We start from the raw sequence: 19,673 nt of genomic DNA, 5'->3' as shown, positions 1-19,673 counted from the left end.
CCTTTACATTCTACAGAGAGTCCTCTATGTAGAGCTATGTTCTTGAGTCATTGGTTGCATTCACAGTACATTATTACCCATACTCAGGGTGATGTAAGCCTTTGGAAATAACATAAGTGAGTGTGCTTGTATGTGTTCCTGTGAGATTGATTATAGAAGTGATGGTGAATGTAAGTCAAAGTAATGAGTTTTATCTGCATGTCTTTGTTTTTCTCTGTCCCTGTAGCGGTATCAGACGTGGACCCACCACAGTGCTCTCATCATTAATGTCTGACACTGTGCTTACAGATGACTCTTTATCATGAGTCATCGAGCTTGGAACTTAGCTAATAGCTTTACTTAACTCCATTACATCTTCACTTTGTATCTTCCCATCTCTCCAGTTCCCAGAGTGCGGCTTTTTCGGCATGTACGACAAAATCCTGCTGTTCCGCCACGACTTAAATGACGAGAACATCCTGCAGAGGCTGACGTCAGCAGAAGACATCCATGAAGGAGACCTTATTGAGGTGGTGCTCTCTGGTAAGTTAGCTGAGGTGATTTGTTTTGTCTTACCTTGTAGATGTTGAGCGGTTCTCAGACACAGTAAAACACAAAGAGGCACTTATATGAACTGCTACTGTACTTAGTCTTTGTGCAGGAAATAGAAAACATTGGCTCAACAGACCTGTTGAAATTGCTGCTTTAGGTAATAAAACATTGCAGAATGGAAAAAGATTTTGCCATCACCTTCTTGGATATTTTAAAATGCATGTCAGGCAGCTTTTTTTACTCTTCATGGAGGTTTGTTGTCAGGAGGCCGTCTGGGGGGAATATGCACTTACAAGTAGAATTTTTCAGTTGAATAACTTTTATAAAAGGTTTTTGTTTGTATCTGGGACAGAAGCCCAGTAGAAGTCCCAGTGGTGCAGTACTACAATTTAGGGCCAGATTTACTAAAGGTTTGTGTGTCTTAAAACGTGTGCAAACTTGATACCACCAGCAAAAATGGTGCTATCTGATCTACTAACGGCGTGCAGTGAGGATTGCGTCTTTCAAATGAGCAAAACAACACGCATTGTTCATTTAGTACGTTTGACTTAATGAATATTCAATATGGGGCGTTTCTGCCCTAAGGTGCAAAATACTGGGAGGAGAAGTTAAGTTAGTACACGCATTGTGATTTACCAAGCCTGACAAAACCTGCGGTGATTGTGACTGTGTCTGTATTTAACACCTTTGAAAAGAACGTGCTAACCCCGGAGACCAGTGTTACACACAACAGACTGCTGTTATTGAAGTTAGGAGGAGACATAGACACAACAAAAGAAGGCATAAAGATCGTGTTTTTCCCCACAAGTGTTTACATGTTTCAAATGACAGAAAAATAAATGGCATGCATTTATTTTTTAATTTGATTCAATATTCTAATCGTTAAGGAAGAGGAACACCATGATTAAACTACAGGCTATTGTTGCCATATATCCAAACAAAAATGAACATTCACTCCCTCTGCATTCTATAGAATTTCAACATTGACATTTATTTCTTCCTATTTCCCTCTTTTCGCCGACATTATATTTTAAACTGGGTATTTCCTTTTTCTCGGGTCGCGCGTCTCTCCCCCAGCTCGCCCCCTCTGGTGCGCTCCTCTCCATAGTGCGCTCGTCTCCTCCCTCTAAAGTCCGCTGCTGCTACTCTGTAGGACGCTTGGATTGGGGGACCTCACCACTGTTTGTACCCCCGTCTTCGATACTGTTTTCCAGAGCATTTATGTCCGATCAGACACAGCGCTGGCCAGCTGTCTGGTGCGCAACAACGGCCCGAGAGGACACAGCTCGCACCTCCTGCGCAATGTATGACACTTCATTCTTAAGATTAAGGGAAGAAAGGAGAGGCCCTGTTTAATGCCGAGGTTTTCTTATAACAAAAATGTTCTTTGTAATATTCAGATTTATCTCCTATAACTCAAAAGTATTGTGCGTTTATTTGCCTCTCCCACTAATACCTATTTTGCGCTTGCTGTCGTCCTGCTTTCCGTCCAAACTCTCCGTGATGTAAACCAGTAGAACACCCAAAAAACTAACTTAAATAGTACCGCCTCCACAAGGTTTGAACCTGGTGTCATTCACGCAAATTTTCTTAGTAGATCACCTGCAAAACGCCCACCAACCAAACGTGCAAACTTTTGGAGTGAACACAGAATTTAGTACTCTTTAATTGGGAGCTTAGTAAATCTGGCCCTTAGAGTATAGAAGCTGTCTCTTTGGCAGTGTTTTATTAATCTGAAAGCTTATTGTAACTGAAAAAAAAAAAGAAAAAAGTTGTCCAAAGAAAGAGATGAAAGTTCTTGGCTTCCCTCGACTTTCAAAACAGGAGAAGAAAGGTCATAAATTCCACCCTGCACTATAAACCAAGAGTTTTAAACTCTAAACAATGGTCTTCAACTTGTAAACTTGGGGAAACTTAATGTGCTAAATGTTTCCTTTTGTGCCTTGTCATACTTGACACCCATTCCAGTAAACACAGCCTGTAATGTCCTGTGTCTGTGTACTCACTTAAGTGTAGCAGCTCAGATGAAATGTTATTGAGCAACTTTAAGTAGATGGTTGAAAGAGTGCACGTAAATTAACCCACACTCCTCATACAAGCTCTCATTTCTATGTTGTGATACATTTCTTTCTTCTACCATCAAAGTTTCCAGAAGATTTGTACTTTTTTTTTTTTTATCAGCTACACAGGTGTTTGGTCTTTTTCTTTGTCACTTCCTGCCATGAATGAATCAGCTTCCTGTGCGGTGCTGAGACCTTCACATGGCTTAGAGTATCTGTTCTGCTGTAATCCGTTCTCCTGCTCCATCTGCTCCATCTCCAATGGGAAGCACCTGACACCACCTGTGCTGAATATCTCCCCCTCTCTCCTGGGCTGGGAGCATTGTTTGCAGGGATTTATGCAGGGGATGATTGTATAGGTTCAGGATCTGAGGATACTTCAGGCAGCAGGGCTGAGGAATGTAGACTAAAGACTGGAGAACTTCCTTCTTTTTGTTTTGCACTGTCTGTGTTTGTCTTGTGCTCTCTTTTGTGTCAGCCTCTGTTGCTCTCTTTCCCTCCTCGCTTTCTCTTTTTCTAATCCCTCCTACCACAACAAATCCATCTGCAGGTGTAAGCCTCAGCAGTGAAGCCTGACAGTTTACTGCCCGAGATATACTCTCAAGAAAGAAGAAGAGTAGGATCTTAGATTTGCTACATATGTAGCACATGCAGTCTCTTTTCCTTCATCGTACACTCAATAAACTTGGCCTTCTTCTTGAGGTGAGCTTTGCATGTCAGACTCTTGATGACTGTTTTGAGAAACATGAGCTGAAAGATCAACCTTCCCAAGCCTTTCATTTGGTGCTGAAAAAATATGAAGCTATTCCGTCCCCGGCAATTTGTCTCCTATCATCCTCCCCTCAGTTTTTCCTTAACCAACCTGTTGTTGGATTCTGTGGCTGCGGAAGAGAGAAGATTCTGAATTTCTGTCTTGCTGCGAGAAGGAGGCAGAAGTGGCTTTTTCTTGGCCGCTGACTCAAAGAAGTCAGCTTGTTTTTCCTGCAGTAAGTGATTGTAGTAGAACCCGTGGAGTGTAAACACGCTCTGATGTGCAGGGCGGCCCTGGACACAGGGAACACAGCGCGGGCCATCTCGGCCCAGGAGGTTTGATGTTTGACCTGACTGGTTGTCCCTTTGTTCTGTTTTTCACTCCCTGAAATTCCCACCCACTGTCACAAGCTCAGGGAAATTGATATTTCACCTTCTGTTTGTCATAAATATGTTGGAGTCAGATGGAAACTTGTGGCCTTGAAATGGAAACTCACCACCTTTGAAACAGATACTGCATTCATGCGAGCTCTCCTCTGCTCGTGTGAAGTGCCTCTGAAAAACATCCCTTCCAGCTTAATGTTTGGTGTTGTTTGAAGATAATTAGCACGGCAAGCCTTACATAACTCTTATGACTGCTAAGAAGCAGCCAGTTGTTATGCAGACGTGTATGCAAAAACTCCTGAATGCTGCCTTTCATATGTAGCTGCCAGGGAGCTATGTTCACTCTGTGACATGTGATCTGCTTTGAGTTCTTTCTTCTCAAACCCAAACACTGATCAACGAAGCTATCTATTCCTCTGAAATGGAGGGGGGGAAAAAAAAAAGTTGCCTGAGTGTGGTCTGAATTAATATGAATACCTTCCGAGGATTTAACAGCAGTTTTCCCAGTGAGTGTCCAAATAATAGGGAAAATAGATTTTCTGCTTCCAGTACTTACAACACCGAATAGATTCAGACAGGCTTTTTTTATTGAATGTTAGTAGTCCTGTGAAATCTAAATGAAAAAAATCTGATGTTGTCATGCTTTAAGGATGTTTTCATATTTCTTTATAAGGAGCATGTGAAGATGGGAGAAAGAGAGGGAATGTGCTTTTGTTATAGTGACGGTTCTGTATCTCATCACAGCCACAACAGCTGAGAATGTCCTCAGTAATCCAAAAGAAAAAAATGTGTTTGATGATTGGATCACTTCATAGAAAACACAGTAACACACACACTATGACATTACCATTGGCGACACACAGGTTTTGTTGCTTAACCTCCAGTGTGAAGATTAACCAATTTCTCTTGTTGGTCGCTGTGGCCGCATTAATGATTGCACACACAGGGGTCACACTTCCAATGCAAATCAGAGACGAGGAGCCTCAGATCTGGCAATCATACCCATATCTTACTCATCTTCACGTCTTCTGGTGACTCACAGCCGTGATTAACCAACCCTGGCTTCCAACAATGAGCTCACTGTGTCCGTTTGATTCAAAACAACAGAGCCATGTTGGAAACAAGAAGAGAGAAATGGAAAGAAGATCATGCACAGCTGAATCCTCTTTGATGTCATGTTTGTGATATTAATACAATTAAGTGATATTACAGTATCATTCTGAATTTCTCTATCGTGTTTTTGGGTGTGCCCGGTCACTTTGAGACTGATTAAAGACATTGTTTCTGCAGATTTGGCGCCCTCTACTGTAGTGATCCAGACATAGCTCTTACATAAAGTCATACATGTATTTGTTTGCACCCCAGATAGAATCACAGTTGTTTTTCTTAATTACATACACATTAGTGCAATAGTTGCCAAAAATTTGAAGAATGGCTGCTCTCTTCTTTTGTTTTTGTTCCCTTTGTCATCTTTGCTCATCATTTTATTCTTTTTTTTGTTTTTTTACCGCACAAACTCCTTTCTTCTTTTGTGTTGCTTTTACTGAGTTTAACTTTTACCCCTTGTGTTTTCTTTTAGCTCAAGCCACCGTTGAAGACTTCCAGATCCGACCCCATGCCCTGTATGTCCACTCGTACAAGGCCCCCACCTTCTGCGACTACTGTGGGGAGATGCTGTGGGGTCTCGTCCGGCAAGGGCTCAAATGTGAAGGTCTGATGCACACACACACACACACACACACACACACACACACACACACACACACACACACACACACACACCTTGTAGACTAGTAAAGAAACATGTGTGTCATTACCACCTACTTATTGAACTTTAGTAACATCTAAGGGATGAAATCCAGCTTTTTTCCTGCCGTGCCCATACACAATCACAGTGGGACATTTGTCTGGGGGGCTGTAGCGAGTAAAAGGCTTGACAATCCGATTGCAATGGAATTATGGCCTGTCAGCTTGCCTTTCTTCCGTCCCTGCTGGGTCAGATTAGAATTATACTAATTTCATCCTCATGTCATTGTCAAGTGAATTCCTCTCTTACTTTTGATTCAGCTCAACTATTTGATTATTTATCAATGAAACATTCATAGCTATAGCTTAAATTATTTTGAATGCCTTTAACTGATGATGTTTGTGATTTCATGCTTTCAGGATGTGGGTTAAACTACCACAAGCGCTGCGCCTTTAAGATCCCAAATAACTGTACCGGTGTGAGGAAGAGGCGACTGTCCAATGTCTCCCTGCCCGGACCCTCCCTCTCTGTCCCTCGACCGGCACCTGCAGAAAATGCCGTGGTGGTCCTGGATGAGGTGAGTTCTGATTGGTCGAGGCTCGAAGGTTTTTTCGCCCGGATAGAAATAAAGAATCCCGAGGCATGCAAAGTAACCAGTCAAAGGCAGGAAAGGCATCAGTATCAGCTTATCCTCTGAATGAAGGGGGATAATGTTATGACTTTTCTTATCCTCATGGATAAAGTGGGCTTGCTGGAGTTTGAGACGTCGTCAGAATTCAGACTGAAGCAAGATGAATTTGCCAAGAATGTGAGGCAGTCAATTATATGCTGCTCACAAGCTTTGTCTCAACAGCTAAACGTGTCTAAACTTATCATATTTGGCTCTTTTCCACGGCTGAATCTCCTGGGCCCTGTTGTCGAATAGCACTGATGCAGAAAATTGAATTGAGCGGCACATTGCTCTGTGGAGAGACCCTCGGCGACTCTTATGAAACACTTTTTGCATAAGCCCGTGCTGGAATATTCCTCTCTTGTCTGTGTCCCCACCAAAGGTCATCAGGAAAATGTAATTATGCTAATGACATTGAACGTCCAAGTTTATGTATCTGCTACTCACATTTTTTTGGAGAAAGAATATGGAACATTCTTCCTTCTCGATCCTTTCAGGAGCTTCCAGACTGCCTGACTGATTCAAAGTAAACCAGAGCTTAATGCTCATGTGTGGTCAAATGTGACAGATCCAATAAGCGTTTTTTGACCACTTGTTGATCTAACTCTGTACGACAGATTTCTTATTACCTCCATTCTCTCTGTCTATTGCTTTGTCATTATTCCCTCTGCCTTTCCCTATCTGCTAAATGACTTCCTTTCAGGGCTGTTTTTCCACTTTTTGTCTTTTTTAATTCTTCTCTTTTTGTTTTACCACCCCCCCTGCAGCAGAGGTCTCACCAGGAGGCAGGGAAGAGGATCCTGTCCTGGAGCGGTAGGCCCATCTGGATGGAGAAGATGGTGCTGGGGCGGGTCAAGGTGCCACACACCTTCGCCATTCACACCTACACTCGTCCAACGATCTGCCAGTACTGCAAGCGTCTGCTCAAGGGCCTCTTTCGCCAAGGCATGCAGTGTAAAGGTAGGTGATTGGGGTTCAATACAGAATATGAAATTATCACTATTCTGTAAAGTTTGCATCATCTTTTCAATTCCATCTTCTAGATTGCAGATTCAACTGCCATAAGCGATGTGCGTCGAAGGTACCTAGAGACTGTTTGGGCGAGGTGGACTTTAATGGAGGTAGGTTCTGCCATCCCAACTCACCGTGCTTCATCTCTGTCACTCGCAATTTAAAATAAATGTACAATATGTTAAACGCACTTGTTGTAGAGCCAGCCAGCCCTGGCCCTGACTCTGACACTACCATGGATACCATGGAGGTGGACAGTAATGATATGGATGGAGGCAGAGGGCTGGACGATTCAGAAGAATCCTCGACCCCTGACGAGAGGATGTTCGACATGGATTCCCCTTTGTTGGACAGAGAGAAAGATGAAGAGCCCATCAAGACTATCAGGTGTGAGGATGTTTGCTTAATAGTGTTATCCAGTTTCCACTTTTCATTTCTGGTTCCAGTTCCAGCTGTTTTTGTTTCATGGCTGGTAATGTGCTGCTGCAGATTTTCAGTTTTGAGGTGTAGGGGGCACTGTTTACTCTAGTACCAGCACTTATAATGTTCCCTGCTGAAAGTTGCTACCAAATTCTATGAAAGCCATGTGCAGAATTTCTGGAAGTAACTAGGTTGATGGGAAAGCAAATCTCACAAGTTCACTGTAGGTGAACGGAGTCTGTTTCGTTACATTATTTTTTTCTGAAGCAGTTACAACTTGTCTTAATAATCGATGTATTTATCTTCTTCTGTGTGTGCTTAGTCCTTCCACTAGCAGCAACATCCCTCTGATGCGGGTGGTCCAGTCCATCAAACACACCAAGAGGCGGAGCTCCACTGTGGTGAAGGAGGGCTGGATGGTTCATTATACGAGCAGGGACAACCTGGTAAGACTGATAACCCCAAAAAGTCCAACAGAGGAGCCCAGTCAGAAATGGGCAGTGCTTAGCCTGTATGCAGGGGAAAACTCCTTCTCCAAAGCTGTTCACATGTGTTGAATTCAGCACAGAAGGTATTTTCCTCATGAAACTAAACTTTAAAGTGTGGTGATACATATATAAAAATATATATATATTTTTTTTTAGGTCCTGCACGCTCTACCATTTGGACTAACTTGTTGTTTGTTTCCTTGTTTAACAGCGGAAAAGACATTACTGGAGACTGGACAGCAAGAGTCTGAGTCTGTTCCAGAACGACACCGGGGCAAAGTTCTATAAAGTAAGCAAATCATCTCTGCCTTCCTGAAGGGAAATCATCATTTTGTCCTCAGCAATCGAATACGTAGTAGCACTTTTATTAACAGAGGAATTGTTTGTCTTTCTTTGAAGTGGGGTTGTTTCAGGTAAAAATCAAACGACAGGTTTGCTGGCCACAGGCAATAGCAGCTCGAGTAAAGGACAATTGTGTCCGCCGCTTGCGCTTATTGTCACTTAATTACCGTGTGTTCCATTCGACTCCATGGTGTTTAGAAGGAGGGGAGAGGGGTTGGAGGTGTGTCACTGAAAGAGTGCACAGTATTCCATACCATATTTTTGTACTTTTCCTCTAATCTTCGCTTTGCTTTCACACGCTCTGTCATTTTGCGTTTAATCTCAGCCGTATAACATCGATAGTAGCTACTAGGTCAGAAAGTTCTGTTGCCAGCTTTGACCTAAAAAATCTTTTTATTGTTTCAAGATTTGAAAGATGTTACACTCTTCCTGACCATTCTAATCAGGAAGAGACCTTGTCAACATACATATTTCACTTTGGTGAAATATATACTGGTCTGTGACTAGCTGCACTGAGCATAAACACCAACACTCCACAGCTCTGCGCAGTTATCATTTTATCAGATGAAAAGTAAATAAAACCACAATAGAATAGTGCTGCTTCACCTATCAGGAATGACACACTGAGCAAGTTTGCACAACACACTAATAACACCAAATTACTACAGGAGTTGTCCACAGACGTCGTTGATGATTGTCAGAAAAGTGAGCAGCTTCATGTATTTTGATTCATAAGTGTCCAAGGCTCCTGTAATCAGAATCAGCTTTATTGACCAGGTATACACACACAAGGAATTTAACTTGAGTGAACTGTGCTCTCTTATGTACAAATATAACATTAAATATCAACAATAAACACATTAAGCAAAGAGTGATATGTACAAGAACTAATATGTACTGATAGCTCCTTAGTATCAAAAGTTACTGTTGCATTACCTTGTTATAGTTAACAAGTGTTAATGCCAAAGTCATTTTCATATGCAGGTTGTCTGACACATTTATGAGAGGTATGTAAATCATCTTGAACCGGTGGTAGCTGTGTGACTCAGCCTGAGGGCTGCCGTGTTGCAACTGTAAACTTACGCTGAGGTCAGTTCAGTCCACTGAAATTTCCCCCGGCGTGTTTCTTTACCCTCGATCTGTGTCTCTTCCGTTTCTGAAGTGAAAGGATTGTCTCACTTTCCTAAGCGATTGTTGATCAGATCGGACTTTTAGGGGGATTTGAAGGGACTCAAAAGGAGTATTTGGCAATGAGGTGCTCAATTCTCAAATTTGAAAGGAATTATTCACGTTTCAATCGAAATTCCTTTAGTAGTGTGTATTTTCTTTGAGCTCGTTTTGTAAAATACGTTTTGGAGAGTGTGACACTTTCCCCTCAGTTCCAGCATCGTGCTCAGTCATTACACTGCCGCAGGGGCTTAATAGCACAGTAATTACACAGTGGGGACAGAGGGAAGGAACTACAGCCTGCAAGGTAAAGACTTCCACATGTTTTTTCGCTCGGTTGTGTGTTTGTGTGTGCAGGGTGGGGGATATAATTCTTTTTATTGTTCATGTCGCTGTGTGTGTTTTGAGACTTTTGACACCTCCTCGAGCTGTGGTCAGAGTTGTGCTGCAGTGGGATGGTGTGTAGGATGGAGCAGAGTTTCCAGAGTGCGTCTGAGATTGTGTGTGTGTGTGTGTGTGTGCGTGTGTGCGTGTGTGTGTGTGTGTCAAACAGGTGGTTTATACTCAGCTCTTTGTTTAACCCCTTTGTTTTTACCTTCTCTCTTTATGCTGCTTGTTACACAATCTTAAAAAAGACTTAATGCACTCACTCTTCTCTCCCAATTATTCTGTCACACCCTGCATGTCCTGCCACTAAAGCCTTGCAAAAGAAACCTCAGCAGGGACCGACTCCTCAGGGTGTGTTTACTGGCAGCTTTATGTGGTTCTTTATTATCAACTTGGCACTCGGCTCAGTTAAGACGTTCAGAGGGCTAATTGAAGGCTTGCTGTAAATGCCTTTCTTTTCAATATACAGAGTTTTTTTGCCCCATGCCTGTTGCTTCATAGTTGCACATTTCTACCCATGACAGAGAAGCGTAGATGGTTTCCTGTAGAAAAGGGTTCCTTCAGAGGGGTTTCTTCTCCAAAACCACAGATTCTCCATATGCTCAATCTGTATCCGGGAAACTGTCTGTCTTGGGCATGTTTCTTTTATTTCTTGCCTGCTGCTCATCAGTGTGTGGCCACTGTCCTCCCCTCGCCTTTTTTCTTTATACCTCCAATCTGATTAGTGGTGGTCGCGTGGTGGCCCGCTTGCCAGGCATGGCAGCCATTTTCACCATTTGGAAGCCATAACTGCTGCTCGTTTGAAGAGCGAGACCCCTGTACTTGTGGCTTTCTCTGAAGACCCTTTTATGGGGTGAAGGGGCTTCTCTCTGTCTCCTCCAGATTGAGTCCTGTCACACTCAAACGTTGCACCCACAGACACACACATGCACACACACACACACTGCTACCCTACGGAGGAACGGTAGTTGCCGTGTCTTTCTTCTCAGTGGCTGGCGGTAGCGCCAGCGGCTCGTGCTCAGATGGGGCCTCTGGCTGGCCCTGCCTTGTAATCAGGGAACCGGAGCACTTGAGCTGCCGCAGGACCCGCTCACGTGACCCGGCCCCGCTAACCACAAGCACTTCATCTGATACTCTTGTGGTGAGCCCCGTGGAGGGGACAGCGTGTGCCTCTGTGAGCCCCCATTGGCTGGAACTTCTTTGTGTTTTCAAATTGTTCGACCCTCCCTCCTCTCTTTGATTTGACAGTAAGTGTAAAGGAGAAGGGGATTTTTAAAGTGCGCTCAGACTGTCCTCTCTGTGCGTGCTCACAAGAGAGCGAAGAGTAGAAGAGAAAGTTAGATTTCGGACTGTTTAATCATCCCTGTGATTTCAAACCAGCGAGGAGACTTTTGGAGTGTGAGTGTTACCACTTGTATCTGTCTTTTTTGCCATGATATTTTTTAGAAGGTGCAGTTTATCCTCATGCAAAGCCTCATGTGTTTCTGTTTTCATGTCTTTAGATAATATCAACAATTTTAAAAAATAGGCAATTTTTCAGGGGAGAAGGAAACTTGTTGGATTTGTAGAGAGAAATAAAATTGTTTTATTTTTGTGTATTTTTTTACCTCCTTTTTTTCTAGGCATAGTTTAACTATTTCTTCATCAATAATATTTCTGTATTTTTTCTGTTTTATTTTACCTATGTATCATTTTAAGATTTGAGGATTGATCTAATAAATAATGCATGCTTGTAGAAATGGGTACTGTATGTTTTTGTCCAGTCCACTGTTGGACTGATAAACGTTCTGTGCTTTGTTCAGAAGTTTTGGTTGTTGGTGAAGCCTCATGTGAATTTGGTTGACAATGCAAACAACCCTTTCACCCATGTGATGAATATCTCCTGAATCTCTGTTTTAGAAACCCAGAGATGTTCTTTATATTTTTGTTAATGGTTGTAATCCCTTTCTTTGACTCCTCCCACAGGAAATCCCTCTGTCCGAGATCCTCCAGGTGGAACAGTCCAGAGACTACAGCAATCTCGCCCAGGGCAGCAACCCACACTGCTTTGAGATCATCACTGCCACCATGGTGTACTATGTAGGAGAGAACAACTGCAGTCACTACCACAGCCCGGCTCTGGCTGCCTCAGGAGTGGGCATGGAGGTGGCTCAGGGCTGGGAGAAGGCCATCAGACAGGCCTTGATGCCCGTCACCCCTCAGCCCAGCGTGGCCAGTGCTGCTGGACAGGGCAAAGATCATAGTGAGTAAAAACAATTACTAATTCTGCATTAAACATCAGTTTTGTGATGATGACCGACTTTGTAGTTAAAGGTACTGACGGGCACTGAGTTTGGGTTTCCCCTGACGGTAATGACTTGTGATATAACAGAGATTTTCCTAACACAACACAGGACTAAATTGTTATCAAGTTAGGCCCCAACCTTTTAAAAGCAAATAGAATAATCAAATATAACCATGGAAACCTTTATTATGTGGGCTTATACGTTTGGGGTTTGAATAGAAAGAAAAGCGTTCTCTTCTCTTGGCTCACATGGTTAAAAAAACAAAAAACAGCAGTTTGTCAGCCAGCCAAATTTTGAAAGTGAAAAAAATACAAATCTTGTGTTCTTGATTATGGGTCGAAAGAAGTGAAGCTGTGAAGCAGGTCTGGGGATCACTAAATGAACGGACCTAACTGTGGAACAAACTGAGACTAACTCACAGTATCAGGACAGGAGTGATATTATCTTTCTTTTAGAAGAGGCAATTAATTTGGAAGCTGTCGGCTTTTATTTGGTAATTAATCGTTACAAAGATCCGAGTTCCACATGAGAGTCATGCTTGCTTGCTTGCGACAAATCATAACTTGTTGTTGGCATGATCGCACAAGTGGTCACAACAGAAGACATGAAACTGAAAGACGTGACTCATTACATCACCTTTGAAACTCGTTTGTCACTCATAGATGCCAATAAGCTGTTCACAATAATCCTCGTCACTTTGACATCTGAACTCATCAATTATTTTATTTTGGTTGATTGATAACCAATAGTTAATTAATAATTTAGTCCACAGACACTTGGGGCAATTTTGCGGTTAATTATCATTGCGCTGTTGTTCTTCTTCACCCAAGATGAAAAGGACATTGTTGTGTGTAGCATTACATCATTGATCACCCCATCATGCTATTTGCTTTTATCTCTGGCTTTCTTCTCCGTTGGCTATGCAGAATTGGCCCAAGTGGCTGCCCCAGTTTCCAGTTATGAAATGCATTAAATACTTGCACCATTCAGTCATGCATAGCTCCCCTGATCAAATTTATAGCCAGATGATTGTGTAATGAGATGCTTCATTATTGGGGCTGTGACTTATTACATGCAGCTGGGATAAACCAGAAGGTTGTGTAAATAAAACAAATATTAGTATTTGAGTGATACTCTTGCACTAATAAGTTTTACTGGCTATGAAATGCATTGGTTAAGTGTCGTTTGTCCACTTGCTGAATGTTAAAGCGTGTTTTTCTCTTTAGCAGAGCTGTCCATCAGCATATCTGTGTCCAACAGCCAGATACAGGAGAACGTGGTGAGTGGTACTTCATTTTTTCTAATAGAAACTCGAGCATCAATTCCCAGAATGGTCTTCAAATTGCACGCATTCATAAGCTATTAAAGAACCGGTGGTGGTTAGGTCAGACACTTATCCTACTGTTTCTTTACCAAAAAACTCCAGTGGAAGCTTTCATGCTGCAAAAAATGGGGAAGCTGCAGACTCATTTCTTTCGGGTCAAGGGATGTTTGTCTCGCTTTCATTTCTGCATTGAGGGAAAGTTAAATATAAAAAAAACCTTTTGCAATAGCAGAAAACATTTAGAGAGAGGACTATTCTTTCTGTGGTTTTGATGTTGTAAATATCAATCCATTGCCAATGCCAACATGGAAAAATTCCACAAATGTTACAGCAGTAAAAGTTAAACACGACAGTAACAGCGCACATTATCTCTGTGCAGGATATTGCCTCAGTTTACCAAATATTCTCTGATGAGGTTCTGGGATCGGGCCAGTTTGGCATCGTGTATGGAGGTATGTTTGGCTCATGCATATGGAACCACTTATATTTTATATAACAAAAACTTTACTGTGGATTGTATTCAATTTGTTACAGTTAACGTAATGTTATTCACTTTCTTGTGCCCCTTGATGTTCCAGGGAAACACAGAAAAAGTGGCAGAGATGTGGCCATCAAGGTTATTGATAAGATGAGATTTCCTACAAAGCAGGAGAGCCAGCTACGGAACGAAGTAGCTATTTTACAGGTAATGACCTGAATCTCTTCATCATATCCCTTAAATAATATGTTCCAAATGAGAGCGTGGGCTTTCTGTCTGAGAGGTTGCACGTCCTACAGGATGTTTAACTGCTTTTGAACAAACATGTCAGCACCTGTCTCACTATTCCTTGTTGTGTTTTGATGGTACTATTCTCTACAGAATCTGCATCACCCAGGTATCGTTAACTTGGAGTGTATGTTCGAGACGCCGGAGCGGGTGTTTGTTGTCATGGAGAAGCTGCACGGCGACATGCTGGAGATGATTCTGTCCAGCGAGAAGAGCAAACTGCCCGAACGGATCACCAAGTTCTTAGTCACACAGGTCGGTGTTGCAGAGACCCCCCCCCCTCTTCCCTCCAGTCCATCCAAGACATCTTTTCTACCATTTTTAACCTGCTAAAATCTGCTAATTACATCAGCGTGTATGTAAGCATCACTTTACCTTTCAGTAAGCATTATAAATGTAATTTCAAGCAATTTTATATTAAAACATCATTCATAAGGTTCCTCATGGGCTGTGGGATGTTCACAAGATAGTGCAGAGACTTTGTAAAGGGAGCATTTTAAAGAGGAAAAAGAAAGGAGAACCACGTTTGTGCAGGCACTGAGACACGGGGTGGGCCTGACTTCAAAGACAGAAAGACCCCTGGGTGCTGACTGAGTTGATGAGCTTTATATATGTAGACACTATGGGATGGAATCTACCTCCGCCCATCACGTCTTTTTCGGTTGGTGACTGTGAACTTTCACTTTGAATCAGCTTTGAACGTTTTTTCATTGGGGACATACGTTTATTTTAAATGACCTTTAAAAAAAATGCTTGATGTAATCCCTTTCACTCTGGATACCCAAAGAAAAAGTAGCTTTCCTTCCCCCCCTTGTCCTCCCTCCTGTTTCTTTGGGGTGGTGTGCATGCGCCTCTTTTCCAGCTCCAGGGCCTGTTTATTCTTGTGGTCAGCTGATTGGGGGGAATTGTTTACTGGAACCGTCTGCATGGCATCACAGCCTCCTCCCTGGCTGTGGATTACAGCCTGCAGTGTGCTGGTGGCTTTGTGGCTTGATTAGAAAGAGCAGCAGGACTCTGAGCCCCTCCCCCCCCCCCCCCCCCCCCATCCCAAACAGGAGCGGGGCCATTAACAAGAGCCCCATTAGCTGTGGCAGGCCTGGCTCTGATGTGGCCCGGAGGACTTCTGTCAAAGTCAGGGTCAGGGTAGGAGAGCCAGGCGCACAGTGGTTTTGGTTCAGGGCCATAGGCAGACATGCGTACAGCGCGAGTTTATGCCACAAGCCTCGTGAATATAGATGGGATGATGAGATGAGATCATATTTCTTTATGTAAAGGTGCTGGTCAGGATGGTAGTATTTAAGGGCATGTGCATGCTTATATTATTGGTGTCATTTTCCATATGGGAGCACCATAAATTCTACTGCCTAGATTATACAAACATTATCCTGTTTATACCATACACTGCTAATTTCATCTGGATTTTTTGGGCTAACGCTGGGCTTTTTGTTTTCCTCTTCCACTAGATCCTGGTGGCCTTGAGACATCTGCACTTCAAAAACATTGTTCACTGTGACTTAAAGCCTGAGAATGTTCTACTGGCTTCTGCAGAACCGTTTCCTCAGGTAAACAGCAGTTATGTTTGCGTATGTCAGTATATATGTTTTGCATTAGTGTTTGTAAAATAATCATGTTTTTCTGTCTTCTTCCAGGTAAAGCTGTGTGACTTTGGCTTTGCCCGCATCATCGGCGAGAAGTCATTCCGTCGGTCTGTAGTGGGCACCCCGGCTTACTTGGCTCCAGAAGTGCTGCGAAGTAAAGGCTACAACCGCTCCTTAGACATGTGGTCAGTGGGAGTCATCGTGTACGTAAGCCTGAGTGGGACATTTCCTTTCAATGAGGACGAGGACATTAACGACCAAATCCAGAACGCTGCCTTCATGTACCCCCCTACGCCCTGGAAGGACATCTCTGCAGAGGGTAAGAAGACTAGGAATCAGACTCAGTTTTATTATTTATCCAGGTTTGTGTGCACATACAAGGACTTTCACTCCAGTTAACTTTGCTTTTGTGTACAAGCAATAAAGATGGAATATTAAACTAGGAAGAAATATTTTTACAACATAAATCAATGTGAAGATTATCACCAACACTGGATCTTATCTGGCAGATCTTAGTGCCGGTTGCTGCTGTAGCTTGTTTTCAAACTGATACTCAGACCTGTAGCCCCAGAAGCGTCGTCCCCCCCCCCCCCCCCCCCCCCCCCACCACCTACTCGTCTGGGTCATCTGAGCTTTGCTTTGACTTTTCTGTGTCTGTGGTTGAGATGAATCACTTTCAAAACTGCCCAAACTGCAGCTCCTCTCACATACAGTCTGAAAGGTTTAGAAAACCAACCACAGGAAGCAGTGTTCCTCTTGTTATACGCTGACGATCTTCATCTTACTATGATTGGCTGAGAGAGTCTTGCATAAATATAGATGAGTCACATCCTTTAGTATGATGTTTGAGATGATCTGTCTTTAGAATTCACTTTATTAATGAAGTGAATGTTATGTTTTTACAGCCACAGATCTGATCAACAACCTTCTCCAAGTCAAGATGAGGAAAAGGTACAGCGTGGACAAGTGTCTCAGCCATCCGTGGTTACAGGTGACATATGAACTTATTCTCTTTGTACCTTTGACACAGTTGACTTGATCAGTGTAAATAAAGGATTTGGATATTGTCTTGCTGTTTGCAGTACTTTTTTTTTTTTCAAAAACTATTTTATTGAAACTTTCAAACAGTATATAACAATTAAAAAACTCAAATCAACCACTAGAAAAAATCATACCAATAACACACAAAGACAAAAGGGAAACCAAACAAGGCAAACAAAACGAGACATAAAATACCCCATTTCCTTTTCATTCTCATTTCAAGGTATATGAATCTGCCCCAGTCCATTCAAATTTTGATTTAGCTGCAGTAAAGTTTTTGATGTTAGAAAATCTGAGAATGTCCAAGAAAGTTCTTGTATCACTCGGCAACGTACACTTTCCTCACTAAATACATATAAAGGTGTTATTGAAAACCTGTGAACATACAGACTCAAAGCATAACAAATTGCAAAACAAAGCTTTTCATGTAAATGAAATTTCGTGTAATAGCATTTCCATCTTAGAAAAAATAATTAAAGTCATGTTTTATTCAAACAAGCTGACAAGCATAAAAGGCCGAAAGAATTCAATAACTGTATGTCTTCAACACCTCCCATCTGATAAGAAGAATGTACTGACAGTGCTCATGTCTATTTCAGGACTATCAGACATGGTTGGACCTCAGGGAGTTTGAGACACGGCGAGGCGAGCGCTACATCACACATGAAAGTGACGATGCACGCTGGGAGGAGTTCGCAGACGAGCACAGTCTCCTTTACCCCAAACACTTCATCATGGCTCCCAACCTGGACGACATGGAAGAGGACCCCTAGTGGCACAGGGTTCTAACAACACCACATGTATTTAAGACGTGAACTGTCACTGAAGCTTTCGAGAGCTGAGGATGTTCCATCCCGGACTGTTTGTTTTAGAAGCAGAGAGGGAAGCCGATCAGGTGAACGACTCTCTGGAGGCTTTAAAAGGAGAGAAACCAGACAGAGATTGTAGCATGATCCACTGCTACAAGCAGCACGCAGGTGGAGATAGATTGAGAAACTGTCAGTGGAGAAGAGTGTTCATCATCTTCTCTTTTTGCACAATATCAAAACATTCCATGGATTTGCTTAAGTTTGGTTCATTTTTAAGAACAATCCAAAACCAAAATATGCAAAGCAAACTTAATAGATCAGATATGGTGTGCACAAATGTGGTTATGATATGACTCTTTTCTTTAATTTAGAGAGAGGGGTCAGAGAGAGAGAGAGAGCTTAGTGAAGGAGTAAAGGGCACTTTTCACAAGGGATATACAGCCTGAGAAGTTCAACAATGAGTTTGAATCTCATTTCTGAAACATTTGTGAGACTGTCCTTTGGCATGAAACTGGAACTATCACACACACACACACACACACACATTTGTATTGTATTGTATTTTTGTAAATGTGGTAGATCTTTGCACTATATTACCATTAAACAACAGCAATTGAATAGAGACACTATTGGCTGCTACAGAGAGAGAGAACACTTTTAATGTCAAGTGAAGGGGCAAAATTTCAACCAGTGATATTCAGCAGAGAGAGTGAATTTCATGCAATGTTACGCAGTGTTAACAAAACCCCAAACAATTATTTTTAATCAACATGTGTCTTGAGTATCATGCTAGTAGTGCGCAATTTGTGTAAATTTCCCGTTCAACAAAGTGACCTACAGACCTTTACTGATTTTGTTCTCCCACACTTTTTGTTTTTGAAATGTTTTTACTTTTTTTTCTGAATGAACATGCTGGACACGCTGCGAGACCAAACCTCTCATCCTTCAGTACAAGCAATAATGGAGCCAATTTTTCCTCTGTTCATCGTGAAGCTGAACAAGCAAGGACTCAATGTTGGAGCATTATGTTTCTTTGTATCTTTCTCATGTTTTTCTTGAAGTAATGTGATTTTTTTCCAGTTCTGGAATAATGTTGCTCTTCACTTCTCTGAAGTGCTACAACACCCACAGAGACCGAACTTTGGATACATTGAACAAATGATTTTTTATGTCTTGATTATTGTGTTGTCTGGACTTTTTCAACAACCCGATTGTCGAGACAGTAGACAAAGAAAAAACTCAGTATGAAGACGTTTTGGTTACCAAACTACTTTAAACTACTACAGATTTGTAGTTTTTCTATTGGTGTGTTTTGGGAGTACGTTCTGTTCCCTGTTGTCCTTCCTCTGTCTTTGTTGCCGCTGGATTGGCAGGTGTCAGTGTTTTGTATATTTCAGTACATACCAATGGAATTAAAAGTCAACTTCTTAAATAAAAACAAGTTTTCTCCTTCACTTAATGACTTTAACCATATTATTTTCTCAGCTTGAATGCAGCACATAGACTGTACATAAAAGATTCAACTTCTTGAAGGTGTGTGTGTGTGTGTGTGTGTGTGTGTGTGTGTGTGTGTGTGTGTGTGTGTGTGTGTGTGTGTGTGTGTGTGTGTGTGTGTGTGTGTGTGTGTGTGTGTGTGTGTGTGTGTGTGTGTGTGTGTGTGTGTGTGTGTTGCGTCACGATGTGTGACTGAGTGAGTATGTGTGTGTAGTGGTTTTGCATGTCAGTTCCCATTTTTCAGCAGCTGGATGTGATTGTTGCACCACACCATGCAGCTCGCAGAGCCAGTCGCTCACCACAACAGAGTAATGGCGTAGTTAAAGAGGGTGGTGTTGATGTGGGGGGTTTGTGGAAGACTTTGAAATTGTTTAAGATAAAAATTCTATCATAGACTCT

At 42.2% G+C, this 19,673-nt stretch overlaps 1 protein-coding gene across 3 annotated transcripts in view; it reads left to right on the top strand.

Annotated features, from left to right (window-relative positions):
• prkd3 (protein kinase D3) overlaps positions 1-19,221 on the top strand; it is a 43,190-nt gene extending 23,969 nt beyond the window's left edge. The window contains exons 3-19 of one of the 3 annotated variants that reach the window (XM_061062441.1): positions 384-522; positions 5,305-5,436; positions 5,892-6,049; positions 6,913-7,102; positions 7,186-7,263; positions 7,354-7,540; positions 7,896-8,019; positions 8,273-8,350; positions 11,923-12,199; positions 13,469-13,521; positions 13,946-14,018; positions 14,145-14,251; positions 14,426-14,587; positions 15,796-15,894; positions 15,982-16,249; positions 16,836-16,921; positions 17,571-19,221. In XM_061062441.1, the coding sequence (XP_060918424.1) occupies positions 384-522; positions 5,305-5,436; positions 5,892-6,049; positions 6,913-7,102; positions 7,186-7,263; positions 7,354-7,540; positions 7,896-8,019; positions 8,273-8,350; positions 11,923-12,199; positions 13,469-13,521; positions 13,946-14,018; positions 14,145-14,251; positions 14,426-14,587; positions 15,796-15,894; positions 15,982-16,249; positions 16,836-16,921; positions 17,571-17,744 (2,385 nt within the window). In that variant the 3' untranslated portion in view covers positions 17,745-19,221. Of the gene's footprint in view, positions 1-383; positions 523-5,304; positions 5,437-5,891; positions 6,050-6,909; positions 7,103-7,185; positions 7,264-7,353; positions 7,541-7,895; positions 8,020-8,272; positions 8,351-11,922; positions 12,200-13,468; positions 13,522-13,945; positions 14,019-14,144; positions 14,252-14,425; positions 14,588-15,795; positions 15,895-15,981; positions 16,250-16,835; positions 16,922-17,570 lie in introns of all 3 variants that reach the window. The other 2 variants (XM_061062442.1, XM_061062440.1) reach the window with 2 other exon arrangements.
• Positions 19,222-19,673: the final 452 nt, after the last annotated feature.

This window comes from Labrus mixtus, chromosome 18 (assembly GCF_963584025.1).
Source record: "Labrus mixtus chromosome 18, fLabMix1.1, whole genome shotgun sequence".
In the NCBI taxonomy this organism is placed as follows: domain Eukaryota; kingdom Metazoa; phylum Chordata; class Actinopteri; order Labriformes; family Labridae; genus Labrus; species Labrus mixtus.
The sequence above is the reverse complement of the archived record's forward strand: the minus strand, read 5'-3'. Positions and strand labels throughout refer to the sequence as shown.